At 47.7% G+C, this 22290-nt stretch overlaps 1 protein-coding gene across 1 annotated transcript; it reads right to left on the bottom strand.

The window, feature by feature from the left end:
• Positions 1-172: 172 nt before the first annotated feature.
• PANK4 (pantothenate kinase 4 (inactive)) lies at positions 173-17950 on the bottom strand. Its single transcript, XM_033079504.2, has 19 exons — positions 17706-17950; positions 15064-15146; positions 14394-14602; positions 12823-13006; positions 12220-12312; positions 10925-11078; positions 10063-10244; positions 8611-8692; positions 7434-7534; positions 6637-6792; positions 5737-5849; positions 5164-5251; positions 4753-4904; positions 4269-4324; positions 3745-3794; positions 2486-2593; positions 2243-2343; positions 1718-1786; positions 173-568 (listed from the first exon to the last, which is right to left on the bottom strand). The coding sequence occupies exons 1-19, from the start codon at positions 17821-17823 to the stop codon at positions 355-357; spliced, it is 2313 nt and encodes a 770-aa protein (XP_032935395.1). The 5' UTR covers positions 17824-17950; the 3' UTR covers positions 173-354.
• Positions 17951-22290: the final 4340 nt, after the last annotated feature.

Raw genomic sequence — 22290 nt, 5'->3', positions numbered from 1 at the left:
TTTGGTATGTAGCTGTGTCACTGCTGGCAGAGTAGGCAGAGATGTATAAAAAAAGGTTTCATTGACATTTAAATATATTTCTATATGAATGTCTCACAGAACAAAAAAATAAAGTCTTTTCATCACAAATACTGCAGCATTAAAATAAACACTTACCAAAATAAACAATGAGTGATATACATATATATATTTGAGTGTGTAGACTATAGAGTGAATCATATTGTCGCTTTTTAAGTCACAAAAGCACAATATAAATACGGAATTTCCTGTGAACTCTTGTCCCTGTTGTAATAAAAATACATTCTTTACAGTTAAAGTAAAACTAGTGCAAGTCCATCGGCCGTGCCAGCTCCATCATTTACAGGGCACTTCGTACTTGAAGATGACGCTGAAGATTTTGCCCCCGAGGCGGTCGGCGAGCCACGAGTTCTTGATGACGGCCAGCTTGAGGCTCTCACACCTGAGCACGGCGTAGTAGTTGGTGTGGATGGCCCTGCCCATGCCCTCGATGACCACCAGGTCCGTCTGCCGCTCCCGCACCAGCACGGCCAGGCCCTGGTCCAGGCGGCTGCAAACAGCGCGGTCAGAGTGGCCACAGCTCGACCACAGCTTGGCCACCACTGCAACCACAGCTCAATCCCACCATGGCCACCACAGGGGCCACAGCTCAGCCACCACTGCGGCCACAGCTTGGCCACCACTGCACCTCCACCTACAGCCACACCGCAGACACACCACAGCCACAGCTCGGTCACACTGCGGCCACAGCTCGGCCACACCGCGGCCACCACTGTGGTCACATCACAGCCACAGCTCAGTCACACCACAGCCACACCATGGCCACCACTGTGGCCACATCACAGCCACACCACGGCCACAGCTTGGTCACCACTGCAGCCACAGCTTGGTCACAGCTTGCTCACATTGGCTGGAGCTCGGCCACCACTATGGTGACACTTCAGTCACACCACAGCCACCGCTGTGGCCACAGCTCAGTCACACCACAGCCACACCATGGCCACCACTGCAGCCACAGCTTGGCCATCACTGTGGTTACACCATGGCAACCACTGCACTCACACCTGCCTCGCCACCTGCAGCCACACCATGTCCCCACCTCAGCCACACTTCAGTCACACCACAGCCCCACCTCAGCTCCACCCACAGCCACACCTCAGCCACCACTTCAGTCACACCTTGGCCAACCAGGTCCCCCACCTCAGTCACACCACAGCCCCACCTCAGTCACACCCCAGGGCTGCCCCAAGCTGCCCACTATGACTCTGCATAGAGTTACTGGTGCTCACAAACAGCAGCACCTGAAAGCCAAGGGGATCAACTGAAGTGTTGTTTAAATGCACCCAGCTTGGGAGTTTGACTCAGGTAAGTTCTGTCTCCAATAGAGGAGCTGATCAGAAGTGAACAGGTTAGACAAGGTGAAATGATGCTTCTGTCCCAGGGGGATTTGGGCACCTGCAGGATCTGACAGCAGCCATAACCTGACCTGCTCCTGACCCAGCTGTGCCCTGAACACACACACCTCACCAAGGGAAAGCTGAGCAGTGTCACAGGTCTGCAAATCCACACTAAGCACCTCCTGCTGGGTGTGCAGAAGCAATTCCCAGCAGGAAGGGCAGCTGAGATTCTCCACATCCAAACCTTTGACCACTCTGGAGCTGAGGGACACAAACCACACAGTGACACTTTGCACACGTACCTCAGATCCAGGCACGGAGAACTGGAGCCCGTCTGAACCAACAGCAGCTTCTCATCCCTCAGTGCAGAGCTGTTTAAAAAGACAAAATTATTAAACAGCTGCTTCAGCAGGGCCTTGCACATCTGGGAATAAGCCAGAGAAGCAGGAATATCGAAGCCTCTTTTGCAAAGGCTTCCTCTGCTGCAGGAGCTCACCAGGAAACACATTTCCTTGAGCACAAGGATTGCTCAGTCAGCCCTGCATCCTCTCCTGGGGACACTCTGAGTGACATACATGGGTTTGCCTCTATTAACAATAGAAAATTCCTGCTAGAGCAGCTGGAGTGCTTGTCAGGGAAGACACAAGAAATGTAACTATGGGTGTGCCAGAAAGACCTGATTTCTAAATTTTTCACTTTAACGAAAGCAAACACCCTGCTTTGGGCTGAGGCTGCAGGTTACAGATGCTGCTGAGCAGAGAAATGCAAACCCAGGCTGTGCCCAGGAGCTGCCCTCCCCAGGGAGGTGTGACAGACGTGGTGCTTACTGGATGACGGGGTCCATGGCCGCGATGCGCTCGGTGACGATCAGGGACTCGCTGTAGGTGACGTCGTTGAGGGCAGGGCCAGAGTTACAGGCCAAAATCACCTGGGGGAAGGGGCCAGGAGAGGTCACAGTCAGCCTCTGGTGTGCCAGGTGCTTGGATTATTCCCACTTTGGCAGAGAAGTGTGGGCAGTGACACTTCCAGCAGTTACCAAAACTCCAGAGTTCACAAGGAAAAGCACTCACCTCTGTCCCTCTAGAAAGGAGCTCTCGGACAAAAGGAAAGACTCCTAAAATTATGTCTATCCCACTGTTATCTGCGAAAATTAAGGCACATTTATGAGGGGGACCCTCCTGCAAGAGAAAACCAATGCATTCAGGATGGAGCACCACTCACCTCAGGGAAGTTTGTTATTCACAGCTACTCCTCCAAACCCCCACATTTTACACCCTTGAGCCTTTGGGTCTGGACTGCAGCAAACTCCCAGCAGTGACAAACAGGAGGAATGGGGCTCTCTGATGGTGTCTTTGCAAAGGGGTTTAAAACAGCCTCGAGTTCCTGTGCTGTGTTTGAGAGTCCTGTCTCAAACTCCAGCAATAAAACCTCCACCTGCCAACTCAAGCCAGGCCTAACTCCAGTCAGGCTGTGATCCTGAACGTGCTGGGTGCCAGCTGGACCTACCTTGGAGGGTGTTTTAAGCCAGCCTGGTGCTGGCTAAACAGGATTTCCTTCTGCCAGGAAAGGGCAGGATGGACTGTGGGGACAGTGACATCCTAAAATGAAAAGATAGTGCCTATTCTCCATTAACCTCTTCATTTGTTCTCAACCTGGGGTTATGAAACTTAGTTCACTCCAGTTCATACCAGCAGCAGAACTGAAAAATGCTTAATTCCTGATAAAAACTGACAGGACAGTGCCTGTAGTTCCCTAATTATCCCTGTTACACAAGATTAGCTGATGCTTTGTTTTAGGATGGAGCATGTAATGATTTGCCATAGTCTGCTCATCCCCAACCTTTAGGCTGCCATTTCCAACAGAGAGATTTACACAAAGACACAAAAAGCTTTTTAATTAATCTTAATTAAATGGTAAGAGATCACATGGGAAAAAAAAAAAAAACAAAAACCCTTTGCTAATTGATAAGTTCATTACTTCCAGCAAGCTTCTACATTAATGCCAATTTTAGGTTGGCTACTCAGGGGGAGAAACAACTCAAACACTACATTTGGCCCCAGGTTTTTAAATTCAGGGGTGTGGTGTATGGAAATAAGAGCCCTGATAAGAAGGGGAGGCTCTGGGGCAGCAGGGCTCCAGTGGGAATTCAGGGAAGCAGCTTGGGAAGTAACCACATTTCAGACTAATTCCTTAATCCTTTCTTTATGGTGAATTACTGGGATTTGTTTTGGGCTGTCTGAAGAGAGTTCTGTTCAAACCCCACAATTACTGAGGTGGTTTGATGATTAAGGTGTTTAATTAGAGGGTTTAGGGCCACCCAGGGTCGTACCTTCAGTCGCTCCAGCCACTGGCTGTAGGAATCTTCCAACCAGGGACGTTCTGTGTAGACAGAGCAGTGTCAGCATTTCTTATCAGCAGCCACTCACTCTTATCAGCACTCATTCTGCACATGGCACAAGCAGGAGGTTCATGCTGCACTCACTGAGGCATTGGAGCATTTGAGCTCAGGTTTGGAGTGTTAAATGTGTAGGTTCAGAGTTCCTGAGCTCTCTGTTATGGGAATAGCTCCATGAGAACAGGCCTGGAGTGGAATTTCCACCCTAAAGCTCTGGAGTGGTGTGAGCTGTGCTGGACCCCCCAGGACACTGCTCCCTGGCAGGGACACAGCAGTAAGTGACCACCTCTGCAGGTTTAACTCCTTTGGAGCATTACCCAAACTCTGGCTCTGCATTTAGAGAACCCTCCCAAGTCCTAATGACTCCTCGTCATCTGGGCAGCAGAACCCCCACAAACATTCCCACTCCATCCCCCCATTAACATCCAGCTCCAACACCAGCATGGATCTCCCCTTACCTTGGAGCTTTGACTTGGCTTCTTCAAACCCAAACTGTGGCTCAGACTCCAGAACACTGGAACAGGAGAGAAACAAAAGGCACAGTTCAACTCCTCCATCTCACATCAGTGGAATTTAGACATTTCCTTAGTGATTGCCCAGCAATTATACTGGGGGTGTCTGTGGGTCCCAGGACTGGGAAATGTATTTTGTGATCATATTAAAAACAAAAGGCTCATCAGGACATTAAATCAGAGTTCTGATGCTAAAAGAAAACATCCTCAGCAATGTAGAGATGTTTGCAGGCAGCAAAAAAAGACGATTTTTGTCTTTTCTGAACATGAAATGTTCAGAATGAAATGTAATGACTTAAACCAGCTGCAGGGTGTGACAGTGCTGTACAAAGGCTGATGGGAAGACTGAGGAACTTTATTTTTTAGAAAAAAAATCCACAACTGGACATTCTGTAGCTTAAAGGGTGCTGGTAAAGGATGTAACACCTACTCTGAGACTGCCTTTGCTCCCCAGTCAAAGACATTCCCTGCCAGAAGTCCTTTCACCAGTGCAAACTGCCTCTCCTCCCAGCCCAGGGAATCCAGGGACTCGATCACACTCTGGAAACACTTTAAGGCAATTCCATTCTCTTTCTGCTTTACCTGTAAGACAGACAGCAAACACTGGATTTACAGACCAACATTTCTTACCTGGCTTCTCAGGGCTGTCAGGCAGCTGGAGCTGGGGATGTTTTGGTTACCATTATCCTGACCAGGAGCCTGTTCAGGTGAAGGGTTTATGATTGACTCCCCAGTGCTGTTTCTCCTCCCAACCAGGGCAGAACTTGGTTCTAATCCCTCCCCTCTGTGCCATCCATCACTTGTACAGTTTCAGAGTATTGGAAAAGTGTCTTGAACTCACCTTGGAATAGGGATCTGGAAAATTGAACTCGTTCAAACAGTGTTCCCTTGTATCCAAGAGACTTCTGACTGTTAAGGTACCATATGCACTTCAGGAAGGAAGAGGGGGGAAAAAGACAATTACTTCAAACAGAAAAAGTTATTTTTCTCTCTGTTTCCTCTGTAAGTCACAGCCCCTCAACAAGCACTAAAGCTGAAAGTCACAGGTGCTAAACCCTGGCTCTACAATAAAAATCTACAATAAGATTATTTATTGTACATTCAATAACCTTAAATTTACAGTAAGATTATTTAAATACAGGGAGGGAGAAAGTTCAGAATTCACTTGCTGCTAACTTTTAATCACCATGTACAAATTTTTAATAACAAATTTTCTGCCAAGATAAAATTTCTCTGCTCAACTCCAACACATGAAATCCAAAATCTCTGTGCAGAGGATCTGATGTTTGGCACAAAAACTTGCCTGAGCCTTCAGCCTACTTGGCTTTGTTTGTTCTGCTTCACAACCTGGTTAGCTTTTTTTTATAGGCTTCCACTGTTCAACAGAAGCAAAAGGGAAAATCAAACCACTTACAAGGGCTGCTGCCTGAGTGTCTGGAGCTTGTTCCAGTATTTCTGGCGGAATTTCTCAGCTCTCTCCTGTGCATCCACCGAGTCTGGCTGACTGGCTGCAGCTCGCTTTGCCACCTGGCAGAGAAATTAGGCAACACTGGAGTTACCAAATTAACTCTTCCTCCTTGTGAAGTTCAGTCTGAGCAATAACCCCTCCATCTGCCTCCCTGTTCTGTGCCTGCAGCCTCCCACACAGCACCTCCCAGCCTCCCTTCATTCCAAACAGTAAACAACATTTTCATGTCTCTTCTCATCCCAAAAGACTTAAAGTTTGTTTTCCAGACTGTGCTGTCAGAAATTAAGCACAAGTTCTAACTACTTAGAGGAGAGGAAAAAAAATAACACTGCACATATACTAAAGGAGAAACAGGCAGAAATGTAATGGTGCATGTTGACCCCTTGTGTTCTCTTTCTGTTTACTCCAGTGAACTGCCTGAACCAGCTCCAGTGCAAAAAAATAACTTGTGTCTGATTCAATTGTGCTCTTCCCATGGCAAAGTGTCTGTGAGGCAGCAGGACTGCTCCCAGAGGAGGAACAACCCAAGGATCTCTGGCCTTTCATTGTGTAACTGTCCTGCTTGCAGCTCTGTACAGAAAGGTCCAAGTGCCAATAAAGCGAAAAAATGCTTTGAAAACACCTTCCAGAAGCTAAAAAAAAAAAAAAAGCACCACAGAAGAACATTTCTACCTTTGAAGGGGCCAAGCCCTTCCTTAAGGGACTGGGACAATGTCAGGTGCTTCTGTCACAGGGAAAGAGGGGCTGCACTTCCAGAGGGGTGACACAGCAGGAATATTTTACAGGACAAAGATTTGTTTCCTAAATACCTGTGTCACCCACACAGGGCTGCTCTGTGACACTTACCCCATCCAGTGCCTCCTCAAAGCAGGTGAGCCAGTATTTTCTGGCCATGGCATCATCTGTGAGGTCAACAGTGTCTGGGATGTAGGTGGAGGGGTCTTTCAGCAGTGGCAGGTTAACAAGTGGTCTCTCCAATCTGTCCATTTCCAGCATGTCAAACTAGGGGAGAAAAGGAAAGAGATGGGTTAGAACTCACTCAGAAATTAATTCACAATGAATTAAATTAGCACAAGGGCTGCAGAAGTCCAGCCACAGTTAAGACTGACAGATTTGCAGACAATTTTAGGTCATCATAAATAATCCAGTTCCCTCTGTGGATTATTTTTTTCATGCCCACTCTACATACAGAAATTATCCAGTGTGAAAATAATCCACTGTGAAATCAGAACTGCTGTGCTGTCAGTGAATTTAAGAGATGACTGGGCTTGTGCTCTTCTGTCCAACTTTGTATATGTCTTCACATAGGAAGCAAATTAATGCTGCTCAAAGATGGTGGAACATGAAATTCCAAATTCTGAGGTAGTTCAGCAAAATCCAGCTGCTCCAGAGGAAGGGTAAGAGACAAACCTTCCCCCCACTTTGGTGAAGGGGAGCAAGACAAAGCAGCAGCCAGTCTGTTTGATGAAACATTCCATCCAACACCACACAGGACACGAGACAACACCACACCAGACACCAGACTGGTCACTTCTCTGGGAAAGCAGGAGCCCCAGGGGCAAGAACAACCAGAGAATAATCACCTATGTCCAGGTGAGCACTGCTAAGAGAACACACACAGGTCTAGAAAAGACAGCACATACTGTACCACTGCGTGTTCTCTGCATGGGGTAAACATCAGGGGATGTGCTCATAAGCCCAGAACTCCCAGCATAATTCTCTCCCCAGCTGTACTGGTTTGGATCTAGAAAAGAGAAAGACACAGACACACATGATCTGAAAATAAAACTGAGAATACTCCTGTGAGTGAGTCTAGAGCCAGCTCCCCTTGTCTTTAAAAGCAACCAGAACTTTTCCCTTTAACCCCCAAAAGAGATGTTTCAACCACTCAGTGAATTACCTGCTCGAAAGAGCTTCAACCTGAATGAGACAAGAGACAATTAAAGTTCTAAAATCATTCTTTTTAACCCCATTCCTTTGTCATTAATCAGCATGCCTCCAAAGCACTATCACTGAGCATTTCTTATTTCTAAATCTAGATCCATTATTAACAAAATAGTATTACAGAACTCTCAAAGCATAATGTAAGCTTCAGAGAAACACTAGAGTTATTTCCAGATTTGCTTTATTTGAGAAAAGTTTAATGAGCTCAGATGTACAGTACATGCTGCAGAAGCAATGTCTTTAATTCCTCAGTAGCTGGTTCCTTGCCCATCTCTATCAAATGGGCAGGAAAAGAATTCCACATCCATTTTTTGGAGGTGTGTTTGATACTCACTGAGCTAAGTACCATTAGCAGCCTGTGGCTGTGCCACTGTAACCAATGTACTGCCTGGCTTGCCAGTACATCAATGGGAAAAGGAAAACTGAACAGGCAGAATTCCACCAAAGCACCCTGGATCCAAGGGATCTGGACAGAAGGGTCTCCTCTGTGAGGCTTTTCACTCTCAAACAAACAGTTTGGAGATGCTGGTCTTCCTCAGTACATTAAAGGAATTCAGAAGTGGCCTCTTAAAGAGGGGGAAGTTCTCCAAACCCACATTTCCCCAGCTGGATTTAGAGCTGTGACTGCTCTTTGCAGAAATGCAGAGAAGAGAAGAGCCCAGTCCTGCTGCCTTCTCAAAGGTGAGCAGGAAATCCAGTGAGAAATTAAGATGTCCCTGCCAGAATGTATAAAACCAAAGCCCAGCATCTGTGTTTATTAGTGCCAAATGGATTTATTTAGGCAACAGCTTACATGCAGCCTCTTAAGAGAAACTTGGACAGTACACTGACATTTCAGAACACAGCATATACAGAACAGAGCAGTGCTGTACTTACTGTCTTGTTCAGCTCCTTTTAAAAATGCCCCAATGGCTCCCAGGTAGCCTTCATGTCTCAGGAACAATGCCTGAACCTCTCCCTGCCACAATATGAAACATTGCAATTGGATGGTCCCTGAGGGCTAACAGGCACTTCTTTGTCACTAGTTTCACACTTTAATTTAATAGCAACAACTAGAAGATGGTAATAGTCATTTGTGCTACATTCTCACACATTCAGCAACTTTAATGGTGCTTCTGGAACAGCTCGGGGAGGAACTGCTCACACACATCATTCCCCAGTTACCACACCGCTGGAAAACACCCATGCACCAGTGGTGTGTGCTCTATGGCCTTCCCTGGAAAACACCCCTGCATCATTCCATGAATATTCAACTCCTCTTGCTTCAACAGGCTGGAAATGCAAGGTCATGGGATTGGCAAGGTTAAGTGTGTGCCACTGCAGCCAGCACCTTTGGGACACTGCTCATTGTCTTCATTTCATTGCACTGCTCTTCAACACCACACAGACACTGCATTACCCACAGGCAAGCATCCCCCATCCAAAGAACTCAATTATTAATGCAAAATACAGGAATGCTGGGGAGGAGACCCCTCACCCTCAGCTTTCCTAGGCCTTTTCCCAAGGAATTCAGCAGTGACTTGGGAACAGCTCACCCTGAGGGGGCTACAGGGAAACAGCAGCTCCAGCTCATAGGGAGATTTGGATTTAAATCTCTGGCAAAGTGTCTCTTACAACCTAAAGCTGCAGTTTTGCAATAGCTTTCTTGGAACTCAGCAAGTTTTAACAGAAAGGGACAACAATGGTGAAATAAAGAGGGGAAAAAGCAGCACACAAGAGTCTCTTGCATGAAGCACTGAGATGAGGAAAAAATGGTGTAATCTACTCTAAAATTCCCAAAGTGCAGGACTAATCTACCTGTAACAACCATTAAGGAGCTTGTGGATTGGACCTTTTTCCTAGTCAAAAATCTTCAGTATTTTCCACAGCTTCAAAACCTGCAAAGAACTTCAGCTTAGTTGATTTGGGGTTTGCTTTTTCTCTTTAATAACAAAACCCCACTGATGCCAGCTGTCTCAGCAGAACAACCCCACACTGCATGACCTGGGGGTGGAAAGATGCAAATCAGCAAGAGGAATTGAATAATGATGGTGACTATCTAAGAACACAGTGGAAACTCATTACTTGGAGCTACAAGACAGACTGTCAATCAAAAAATAATAATCAAAAGAGAGAGAGGGAGGTAGGGAGAGAGAAAAAGGGCCAGACACAACTCCCAGGCATTTCACATTGATTTCACCCTCCCACAACACAATCCCTGCCTTACCTACCTAAGGAGCAGCCTTCTAAGCTTACTTCATGTGCAAATTCATTTATTAAAGTATCCCAAGAGCCTAGAAAAATACCTCAAATGTGACCTTGCTGTGGGGAAGCCTGTGTTTTCCTTACCTTGGAGAAGAAGTTGATGCTGTAGGTTATTGTGCGCATGGTGACGGGGTGGCCCCGGATGAAGAACCCTCCAAAATAGATTTTATCCAGGTTGTGCAGTTTGGCATAGAGGCAGGCCAGCTGGCCAATGTCATTGCTGATCATGTGCAGCAAGCTTTTTGCCATGTCTTCTTTGGAGAACTCTGGAAGGGAAGGAAGAGTAAAGCAAATTACACACAAACTGAGGAAGCTGCAGTGGATTGTGCTTTCCTAACTGAACCTGCAGTTGGGGAAAGAAAAATCCAGGGTTGGAGCATTTTTCCTTGTGTGTTACTCCTAGAAAAACCTCACATATAAAATGTACTTCTAACAAAGAGTGTGATTTGAATGAAGATACCAGGAAAAAAATCCCTCACTAAGCCTATGTGAAACATTTCTTAAAAAAAATAAACTTCCTAGATGGCAGGAATCCATTTCTTCTCTCTAGGAACCACGGGTGAGGTTCATCCATCCCTCCTGGCCTGAGATGCACTGCAAGTACTTCATTAAGATACTGCAAATAAACTGCAAATTGCAGTAAATCACTGCCAAAGGGCCTTTCTGGAGCCCAGAAAGCCACATCTATTTCCCACAGGAATGCATTAACCCCAGGCTAACCAGACAGTTATTTTTAAATTTTCCCTTGGCTTGGGCACTCCCAAACTGAAAATTTAAATGTCTGCTTATAAAGCAGTACTGAATAATATCTTTAATATTGTGCAGGCAAAACACAAGATCATGAAAGAAGCTGGTGATTATTTTCAGCTCTAGCCTTTAGATCGGTATAGAGTTGATTGCCAAGAGCCAGAGGAGATGTTTGGGTAGGTATTTTTTATCCCAGTACCTTTGTCTGCTGTGGTGGACTTCCCAAAGCTGCTGGCAATGAGATTCCCACTGAGCCCCAGGGTCTGGCAGGCACCTCCATACACATCCTTCACCAGCATGTCCACGTTGGTGTGCTGGCCCTTGGAGGCCAGCTGCAGCAATTCATCAAATTTCTGAGGGTGAGAAGCACAGTTACTACAGCTGAGCTGAGCCAGGGCTCTGCAGCACCTTTACTGAGCAAAGCCAGTGTTAGAATTAACCCTGGCAGCCAAAGACAGGCTATTTCTGATTCACAAGGATGGATCCAGACTCCCTATCTGGTCAAACAGACAGAGCTTCAGTGGAGCTCCTTTGAAGCTGAACACCACAATCAACCTCTTTCTTATCTGCAGATATTTTGCTGAATTTCCCCTGAAAATTAAGGGGAAGGAGATATAAAACAGTCAGAGGCCTCATGGCATCCCTTATCTTGGAAGTCAGAAATACAGGAAATAAGAAGAAAGAATTTTTGTCTTCCTGAAGCACAATAAAAAAGTCTCAAACTATTGCAGGATGTGTCACTGTCCCTGAAATTAAACTTGTAGGCAACCTCCATCATCCCAATACTTAATTCATAACCCAAATAACTTGAATTTCTTCTACAAAACCAAGAGAGAATTAAGAGCAAGCACTGTCATGTTCTAAGATTTTTCTTTAGGAGCATCAAACAAAAAGCACAGCCCAGGCTGTGCCCTCCCTTTGACATTTTCTTATCTGGTGAATATGTAATTGTAGCTTTTCCTACACTGCTGACATTTAGGACACCCCTTTAAACCACATGGCTCTTTGGGAAGCCCAGCATGATGTCAGAGCTGGGCTGAGGAGGACTAAGTCACGCCTTGTCCATCAGCCCAAGATTTAAATTCATGTTGGCAGCCAACGAACCAACCATGAGGCAAAATTTCTCCTCTCAGCTCCCAGACATTCTGCAGCAGTTGTGTGTTCCCTGCTCTCTTCTGCAGACAGCATTGCAGGAACTGGGCTGGCATTTTAAGTTGAAAAGAGAATAAAAAATTACCAAGCCACTTTGAGGAGGTTCTTGTCCATCACTTGTCCTTGAGCCCCAAGCAGGATTGCTTTTGGTCACAATAAGCATCTTCTAATTCTCATCCCTATATTCCACCAGTACCTTTTTCCAAGTAAAGCTGCCTTTTATGCATCAGTAGTATCAAAAATACGAACACAAGTCCAGCACTCAGCCTTGTTACCCAAGATTCCAGGCTTCCTCCCAGCATTAATTTAATCCCACCCCCATTAAAAGAGACACTTGGATACCTTTGTTTTGGTGAGCAGAGCTCCAAGACCCCAGAAGGTTCCACCTCCAATTGAGCTGCCCCCAATCCATTCAAATTTGTCTTCTGTTTCTACCTGTGAATCAAACAAGGCAGATTTATTTGGAAAGTCCTGTTATAATGTCTAACACAGATTTAAATGTCAGTGTACAGAGTTTTAGGACAGTGGAATCAGTGGAGATGGAATCCTTCCACTGTGGAAGTGCCAGGTGAGAAGGGCACATTGCACATACACCACAAGCACTTTTGGAAATCTCTATATTTAATTCTTAGCAAATAATGCTAAATACAGACATTCAACTTGGTATCTTCAACAGTGAGACCAAACAAACATCAAAAATCACTTTGATCTGACAGCCTTTGTCCTCATCAGGTAATGTAACCACTTCTCTAAACATCAAAATTAAATGTAATTAAAAAAAATCAGTGAATGGAAAAGCATTCATAACTCTGCAATTATTTAAAGGCACAATTTTCTTTTTAAACCTTGCATTACTCAAGGTGAAATAAATACAAATCTGAACCAGTGAGAGGTTTCAGATCACCTTTAGAAATCTCCCAACAAAGCATTCTGGCCATCACTCACCTTCACTATGGAGACCCCTGAGCCAATGTTCACCAGCAAATAAGGGAAAATGTTGGGGTGGTTTGTCTGGAACCGGAATTCTGTGTCTGAATCCTTCTGGTAAGCAAACACCTCGTGGGGGATGTTCCTCAGCACAAAGTTGCACCCCTTAATTAGGCAGGTCATAACATCTTCCTTATCAACTCTGAGAGGGAGGAAAAAACCTTAGATAAACGTCCCAGCCCTGCTGATAAGGCAGTTTGCACAGACTTTGCAGAGTGGAATTTTCACACCACGTGGCAGGAGCCCAACTCCCTGGAAACATGAAACTTCCATCTGCACATGGTCTGTGCTCCCCTCCCATGCCAGAACTCCAGGCTGGAGTTCTGTTACACAGTTCCTTTAATCATGTTGTCATTACAAATAATCCTGTTTGCTTGTTTACACTGCTCTTTCCTGCCCTGCTCCTTTCATGGTCTGTGCACCCCTGCCATAAAGTAGGTCAGGAAGCTTAGCTGGAAATTAGCCTCAGAAAACAATTTCCCAACATGGAATAATTATCTGTTGCTCTTCCCCTGCCTCCTAATAAAGCACAAAAGGCCCCCTCAACATTTCAGCACTTGTTTATGACAGATTCAAGGGACTGGGAGGAGCCTAAAACTGGGACTAGCAAACACAGAAAAAAAACAAGAGAGACTTCTCCCAAGAGTAGCAGGACTCACAACAGGACACATCCAGTGTGAAGTCTGGGAAGGTGATACAAAACTTAGAGATGATTAATAATTCAGCTAACACACTGACTTCTGTAAACTTCTGTGCCTCTGTACTGCTACTGATTTATGGAAATTCTTACAGGAGATATCCTGAGGCTTGTTGGAAACAATACACAAGCTCATCTCAGCTACTACAGAATGATTTGTGTGCTCCACAATGGAGAAGCTGCTCTGGTTTGGACCTGGGGGCCAACTGAGTATGTCAGAACCAAATAAAAACCAAAACCAGGTGCAGCACATGAGATAAGAGGGAAAAATGCCTCCTCATCTTGATCAATTGATTATTAGTAATAGCCAATAAAGTACTAATGGGGGCTAGTGTGAAATAAAGAGATCAGAGTCCAGCTTATCAGGAGAATTAAGTAATTTATAAAGACAGTGTAAAAGATGAGCACAGACCCTCAGGGGTTGAGGAATGTAATACACAGATCACAGCAGGACAGGTGCCATCCCCAGTGATGTTTAATCTTGGGGTAAATTAATGTTTTTCTACACTTACAGCATAGAAGGTGAATTTATAGGCATCACCATCTGTAGCCTTGATGGCTTTTGTCTCTGTATTGATAAGACAGCCTTTGATGGAATCTAGTGTAAGTTTTTTAGTATTAGATAATGGTGTTTGAACAGTAAATTCATAAGGCTGTAAATTCATGGGGCAGCCCTTTGCTCTCCTGCAAGCCTTTCCATGAAGTTTAGGTAGGAGCTATACAATAAATGACTGTCACATGAATTACCTCTGAGCATGCCCAGGAAAATTATAAAAGCCTTTGGAGTAGGTGTAAGTTAATTCTTTACAGAATAAAAAGCAATTCCACTTACTTCAACCCCAGCTTCTTCTCAATAAGGTCTTTGAATTTATAGGCACCACCACCAGTGGCTTTGATGACTTTTGTCTCTGTATTGACAAGATGGTCTTTGATGAAATCTAGGCAGGTTTCAATGTAAGTGTTTTCAAATTTAATGAAGTGAAGTCGAGCTGTAATCTCTTCCTGAACAGATATTTCATACAAAGGTTCATTGTCTATGTCCTTTAAGAGAGAAAAGGATTTCTTAGAGAACATTCTTGCAGAAACAAGGTTAAATGCTGAATTACTGAACATCAATACTTGTGGTTTTTTTTGCCCTTGAAACTGTGTTAATGCCATTAAATATAACACCTCAGGCTGTGTCAGAGAAGAATGGAGTTTCACAGGTCTTAATTCTCCTTAAGCTGAGATAATCAATTCTCCCATGCAGCTAACATGCAGGAAATCCCTCTGCACAAGGAAAGTGATGTCTGCACAGGAGCAGGCTTTTTTTTTTTTTTACAGAAGTACCACATTTACTGTCTAGAAAATAAACATTTTAAACAGTACCTGCCAATACAAGCACTTCCCAAAAAGTTTGATATAGAACAAGTTATTGGATGGGTTTGGATACAATTTCTGTTCTACCCAGTCCAGAACATGTGAGTCAATCACATGCAGCTGATCCCTGATGGAATTCTCACCTTTCCAGAATGATCAAAGGATCTCACTCTTGCCACTTTGTGCTGTACAGTTGAGTAATAAGCCAATTTGGTTAATGAACCACCTGTTCATAAAGAGATGACAAGTTATGATTAATGCCTCACCTGGGAGCAAACAATAGCACTTATGTTTATGTCAGCTCCTGGTTCTCCAGGTCTCCTCAGTTAAAGCCAGAGAGAATTAATGGAAATGCAGAAAGAACCTTTGTTGAGGAATGCTTGGCCTGGTTAACCCCCAGGGCATCACAGGAGGGAAAAGCTCTATAAATTCAGTTTGTGCCCAACTGATGTGGGATGAGGATGAGCAGTGGAAATTCTTAATTAGCCAGGCCAGTACATGTACAGCTGTTATTTACTTTGTTTGGAAACTTTATAAAACTCCCCAAATCTGTACCAGGATTTTCTCAGCTGGTTTGCCACCACTGAGCAATGCTCCTCATGTGCACAGAGCATTTCAGCAGCAACACCTAAATAATATTCTTACTCTGCTTTTAGGGACAGGTCAGCAAACTCATGGCTGGTTAGAAAATTACCCTCTGTACTGAGTAATTATTTTGCAAGATTGGTCTTGGCTTTGGGGTAAAGAATGCTCAGAGTGATGTTTCTCAAGCACACAGCAGTTGGAGATATTACCAATGTGCAAGTCTGAGCAGAGCAGCCTCATCATCCCCTGCAGGCCTCCAGTCTGCTCATGGCAATAAAACTTTCAACTCTCCCCTTGAAACACAAACCCCTTGCCCTGTCTTGGCATCTGACCTGCAAAAGTGGATTTCTGGGGTTACACTGAATAACTTCAATGTTTTCCACCACAGTGCTCCAGGTCTGAGGGTAACTGTGATCCACTACTGGGTTATCATTAAAGTCCTGAAAGCAAATAAAAACCTGGCAATGTTAGAGCCTAAATAATGGCTAAATTCGGTGGCATTGCACTCTGCTGCCTAATAATAACCAAGAAATGAAGCAGCAGAGGTGAAAGATAATCCCTAGAGTGGGGAAGGCTTTCCCTTCATAACAGCACTGTCAGCTCTTCCACAGTGCTCAAATATTTTTGTTAGGAAAATAATTTGCAACCTGTAAGAGCAAAACAAGCAGTTTACTACAGGAAAATTGAAGTGAGGTCAGTGTAGAGTGACCATGGACAGACACTTATAGTAAAAGCAATAAAGCTTCCCTGACCTTGGATCTGATTTCAGTGTCCCAGCCAGTGCTTTAAAGTTTCTGGTAAACAAAACTCATGGTCTGTTCTGCTAAAAGGTGAGAGTTTGGTGCTTAGAGATAAGGGGTTGGACAGTTTTTAATGGAAAAGCTTCTCTCCAAACCGAGGATCACACAGCCCGTGTTGGAATGTCGTGTGTTTTACACCAACAATGACACAGGTGCTGCAGGAATTCACCGCCAGACCCACGGTACGCAGAGCCATGCTTTGTGCATTATCCCCTTCCTCTCGCAGTTTTTAAAGACTTAAATCCACTCGGAACACCAGCTGAGACATGTAACTAGGTTTTATAACTAATCCCACGACTCTAATTCCGTGCTGACCCGCACAAAGGGCCAGTTCCGGCTGTCATTGGAACCAGTGAAGGAACTGGTGACAAGATTTTCTATTACGGTGCAGGTTCCTTCCCACTGTCCCTGAGTCTCCGTGACACAGTGTTCATCTGAGGAGTAATAGCTTGGTTTTCTTTACCCTTGGCTTTTCTCCTAAAAGTTCCACTGATCTCAAGACCGTAAAACGGAAGGAAAATGTGTGAAATGGCACTTTTGGCTCAGTGGGTGTCCACAGAACGACTGCTGATGCCTGCACGGGAGGAACTGGGAACAGGCTCAGCCTGTCCCTGCACAATTCCCGGCCGTGGCGCGCAGGTGTCACCCTGACGTGTGTCACCCGTGTCACCCTGTCCCTCGGCTCAGGATGTGGGAAAAGGGCAATGTCGGCTGCTGGGGGGCATGCACAGGGCACCGGGGTGACTGAGGCAGCAGTGACAGACCCCGACCCACGCCAGCCACCCTGCCCTGTCCGGGCAGTGCCACAGCCGCCGTGCCCGGCCCTTTTTGCTTCTTCCAGACGGGTTTCGGGAGCCGGAGGAGCGCCCGCAGCATCCCGCGGGCCGCGGCCTGGGGAGGGGGGCGGCCGAGGGGCTCCGCACTCGGGCCTGGCGCACTGGGGCAGGGCCCGGCGCGCTGTGAGGGGATGCAGCCGATGTCCCCCAGCCCCGCCGCCCCCCGGCCGGCCCCGCCGAGCCCTCCTGGCTCTCCCCCGTCCCCGCTTTGGCCGCCAAGGGCAGCCCCGGCCGGGCCGCCCCTCCTGGCTCCCCACGGCCCGTTACCCGCGCAGGGCCCGCCGGGACCTGTAGTGCCGCTCCTCGCCCGAGCCGCGCCGGCACCGGGCGGCCGGACTACAACTCCCGCCGTGCCCCGCGCCGCCCCCCACACCGCGCAGCCCCCCGGTAGTTGTAGTGAGCCCGCGCCCACTCGCGCTGGCCCGCGCGCCGCGGGGGACTACACTTCCCAGCGTGCCCCGCGTGCGCCGGGCCCGGCCCCCCCGCGGGTCCCCTCAACGGGGCCGAAGCCGCCGCCCGTTCCCCACCGCCGCCCCCTCCCCTCAGCCTCCCCTGCCCGGTTACCGATGTCTATGGCGAAGCGCTTGGCATTCTCCAGGTTGCGGAAGATCTCGTCGGGCGGGAGGGTGATGCTCTTGTCCAGGCTACCGTGACCGCTGCCGCGCCCGCCCCGCTCCGCCATTTTGAACGCGACCCGCTCCCTCCCTCACCCCGGCCTTATCAGCATGTAAATGTATGCGCATAAATCTGCATAGCAATGAGCTGGAGGCGCGGGGGATTGGGCGGGGAGGGGGCGGGGCCTGAGGGACTCCGCGGTGGGGGGGGGGCGGAGAGACCCGGGGGGAGAGGGGGGAGAATGGGGGGGAATGGGGGAGGGACACCCCGGGAGGGGGGGATTGGAGAGAGGGAATGGGGGGGACACCCCCGGTGAGACCATGGAGGGGGGGATTGGAGAGAGGGAATGGGGGGGACACCCCAGGAGGGGGGATTGGAGAGAGGGAATGGGGGGGACACCGCGGGAGGGGTCCGTGAGACCATGGAGGGGGGAGATTGGAGAAGGGAAATTTGGGGGACACCCCCGGTGAGACCATGGAGGGGGGATTGGAGAGAGGAAATGGGGGAGACATCCCCAGTGAGACCCCCCGAGGTGGGATTGGAGAAGGGAAATTTGGGGGACATCCCCAGTGAGACCATGGAGGAGGGGAGAGAAGAGAAATTTGGGGTACACACCCCCGGTGAGACTCCCGAGGGGGGAATTGGAGAGGGGAAATTGGGAAAGAAAACCCCGGGGAGGGGTCGGTGAGACCCCCGGGGGCAGTGTAGGGGGACAGGGAGAGACCCCGGGGCAGAGACCTCGGGAAGAGCAGGGAGGGGACAAGGACAGACCCCTGGTGGGGTGATAGGGGAGAAATTTGGGGGGAATGGGGAGAGAGACCCCCGGAACAAACTGGGGAGAACGGGCAGAGAGACCCCCGAGGAGGGCAGAGAGACCCCCTGAATTTTAACCCCCTGCCTTTCCCCAAGTGTTTTGTGACCCGGACACATCCCCAGGAATGTGAGGAGCCTTGGAAAAGTTAATCTTTTAATTAAAAGTGCTTTCTGGGCTTGGTGTCCCTGCCTGTGACAAGGGGCTGGAATTAGATGATGTTTAAGGTCCCTCCCAACCAAACCACACCACGATTTTTTTTCACCCTTGCAGTGACCTTTCTTGGCTCTGAATTCCCAGAGAATTGGCTGCTGGGCTGTGCTGTTATTTTTATCTCACATTGAGAGAGCTGGGGTTTGATATTCCCGAGCTATGGAAAACAGCATTGCAGGGGGTTCTGATGGGCACAGAACTGGTGGGGAAATTCGGTGTCAAATCTGAACATCTCTGCTTTCACTGTAATCTATCTCATGTCCATTGACCACAGGGAAACCAGCTGTAAAAACTACTTTAAAAAACAGAATAAGTTTGGAATGATTAAACAGATTTTTATTTATTTTTGACCGTTGAAAGTTTCTGCAATTTCTGACGTTCAAGGTAACTCTGGCACAGGTCATACATTGGTGCAGCTTGCACAGAACAAATCATAACATCCTCCAAGGACAGTAACAAATTCCCATTTTCCCCTGGCAAAAGGGTACCGAAAACTAAATATAATTTATACACCTGCCTTTCATGAAAGACTTCAATAAATATTTCTTTTATAATCGACAGCACAGCCGTAACTTTTCAGTCCTATAAGGACATAAAAACGAGCTCCTGCCTTTACAAAAGGCACACACGCATCCTGAACCTCACAAACAGCCCTGGCTCGTGAGCAAGACATCCCGAGGAATTTCCTCTACATAGTTTGGGATATGGTTTAACCATTCTCAGAGCGTGCTCAGTACAGACTATAAATATTATAGAACCCCTCATGGCACCGTGGGAAGGCCAAATTCCCAAATGTGTCCGGTGGGACTCCCAGGGCATTCCAGGTGGGGATGCTCTGGGGATGTCAAGAGGAAAATGCTCCTCCCGCAGGGACACTTTTGGGAATTCTGACTGTCCCAGGGCAGATTTCCCAGCAGAGCTACACGCACAACCTCGCAGAGGTTAAGAACAACGAACGACCCCTCCATCCCTCCCAGCAGGAGGATACAGCTCACATTCCCTCAGAACAACTTGCAGTCCTTCTGCAGCTCACATCCGAGCAGAGCGATGACCTGCAAAGGGGAAATATTCTTCCCTACTCGTGAGAGGAGCGGGGGCGACTTGTACAGCAAGTCATGGTCTCCTCTGGAATTCGGGAAAAGTCCAAAAATCGGAATAATGAACTGCCGGTGCCTCCGGAGGCGTTGGAATCGCGTCGGTGCTGCTGGTTTTGAAGGAAGCTGGTGGCTGGAGGGGGGTGTGGAGGAAAAACCAAAGTCCCCAGGTGCCACCTGTGCCCTCCGGGGGTGGCAGCTCAGCTTCCCCCGCGATCCTGAGCCCGTGGATCGGAGGGACGGGAATTGCAGAGCGGCTCTGCCCGCCAGGACCATCCTGCTGCGGGCTCCTGGCAGGGGCTGCTAAAGCTGCAAGGGCAGGAGAGGAGAAAAGTGTTACATGGGGAGGAGTTTTTCCTGAAGGAAAAGGCGGTGGGAGGGATGGGGATGGGATGGGATGGGATGGGATGGGATGGGATGGGATACAGGGATACAGGGATACAGGGATAGAGGGATACAGGGATACAGGGATGGGATACAGGGATGGGATGGGATACAGGGATGGGATGGGATACAGGGATGGGATGGGATGGGATGGGATACAGGGATGGGATACAGGGATGGGATACAGGGATGGGATACAGGGATGGGATGGGATACAGGGATGGGATGGGATGGGATACAGGGATGGGATGGGATACAGGGATGGGATACAGGGATGGGATACAGGGATGGGATAGGATGGGATGGGATGGGATGGGATGGGATGGGGAGCACTCACCTCTCCCGCATCGCGGCTCGCTCACGGCCATCCCCCCAGGATTTCTCCTTCCTCCAGCTCGCAGTCTGAAATCCCTTTTCCAGGAGCAGTTCCAGCTGCTGTAAATCCGAGCCGAGCTTCCCGGAGCTGTAACACAGAAGGGGAAGAAGGGAAGGTGAGCAGCGAGGCTTCCCCTCCGCAGCTCTCAGCATCCCAAAGAGTCCGGCCCTTCCCGGCCCTTCCTTCCCGGCTATCCTGCAGATAACTCACCCTGTTCTTCCTTCCCTCCGGGCCATGGCATGTCCAGGGAGAGAGCATCGTTATCCCAAGGGCAGCTTTCAGCTCCGAGTGGGGAAGGGAGCCGCGATCCGCTCTATTTATACCCAGGGCCCGCATTACCAAAGTCTGGGTCCGGAGCGACTCGGAGTTTCCCACAGTCGCCAGCCAATCCATGCGTGGCCGGGACAAAGGGAAAGCATCCATTACAGCATGGCAAATTGACTGTGAATTGCCTGGGGATAATACCCCGCTCCCAAAGGAGCAGGTGGGCTGGGGGGTGTGGGACACAATGGGGTTTGGCATCGCGGCGCTGGGCAGGGAACGTGGGAAAGCGTTCGCCGTCATTATCATCCAGCTCCTGCCTGATGTTGGGAACGTCAACATCTCAATGTGCTGCCTTTTCCCAGGCTGTGCTGAAATTAAGCACAGAAGACTGATCCCAGGAAGAGATAATGCTCTGCGCCCCGAAGAGAGGTTGAAAAGGGAAAGATGCAGAATTAGAGGGACTAAACCCTTTCATTGACATTAAACCGTGCTTAGATGAATACAGTACCAGATAATTTTCAGGCAACGAGAGACTAAAATCGAGGGAAGAGCCCTTCAAACAGTTAGCTTGAAATATTTTCCTCTCTATTGTTTAAAATCCCGCTGTAAGTTATACCCAGAGCTCTTCCTTACTTTTGTTTGGGTAATCTGGGCTTTCCTACGGCAGCCCGTGACATGTAATGATTGTGATGTCTTTCCCAAACATGTCCTGTTTAATTTCATGCCACTTTGTAAATGCCTCGCTGTTCCTGAGTCTCCACCTAAATATATTTCCCATTTACAGACAAGTGAGAGGGAGTGAAAAGTCAATTCTTGCTCAATATTGTGATGTATTATCCCCTTTGCAGGAGGCAGTACAGGTGTGAGACCCTCCTGTGACATTGCTCAGTCCTGGGACTTCTCACCTCTGTGCCACAGGTAATGAAGGAGAAAGGACCAGACAAGATGCTGGATTGGAGCTGCCTTGTAGCAATATTTAAATTTTTTTTCCAGGGTGTTTTATGCTGTCAGCTCAGGTCTGCTGCCCCCTCCCAGCACAACCCAGTACAAACCCAGCCCTGTTTAGGCTCTGTCAGTCAGGCATGGGAGGCCTCACCCAGTTCTTGAATATCTGTTTTTTACAACTACAACGCTGATGATAAACCCTGCTTATTTCTTGTGTCTGCCTTTCAAAATCAGACAGGAAACCTCTAATTTCCCTATCAGTGCAGGCAGCCAGTTCCATCTGCCCTCAGCATCCCTCTCAGGGCCAAATTTGTGTCTTTGGATACCTGGATAGCAAAGTGTCCCAGCACACAGTGAATAAAAGGATAGAATTCTGCAAAATATGACCCTGTGATCTGTTATTAACCTGAAGACTTTAAACCCTTTTCCACTGCCTGGATCCTCGTG

The sequence above is a fragment of the Catharus ustulatus genome, chromosome 24 (genome assembly GCF_009819885.2).
Source record: "Catharus ustulatus isolate bCatUst1 chromosome 24, bCatUst1.pri.v2, whole genome shotgun sequence".
Classification (NCBI taxonomy): Eukaryota; Metazoa; Chordata; class Aves; order Passeriformes; family Turdidae; genus Catharus; species Catharus ustulatus.
This window is presented reverse-complemented; position numbering and strand designations above follow the sequence as displayed.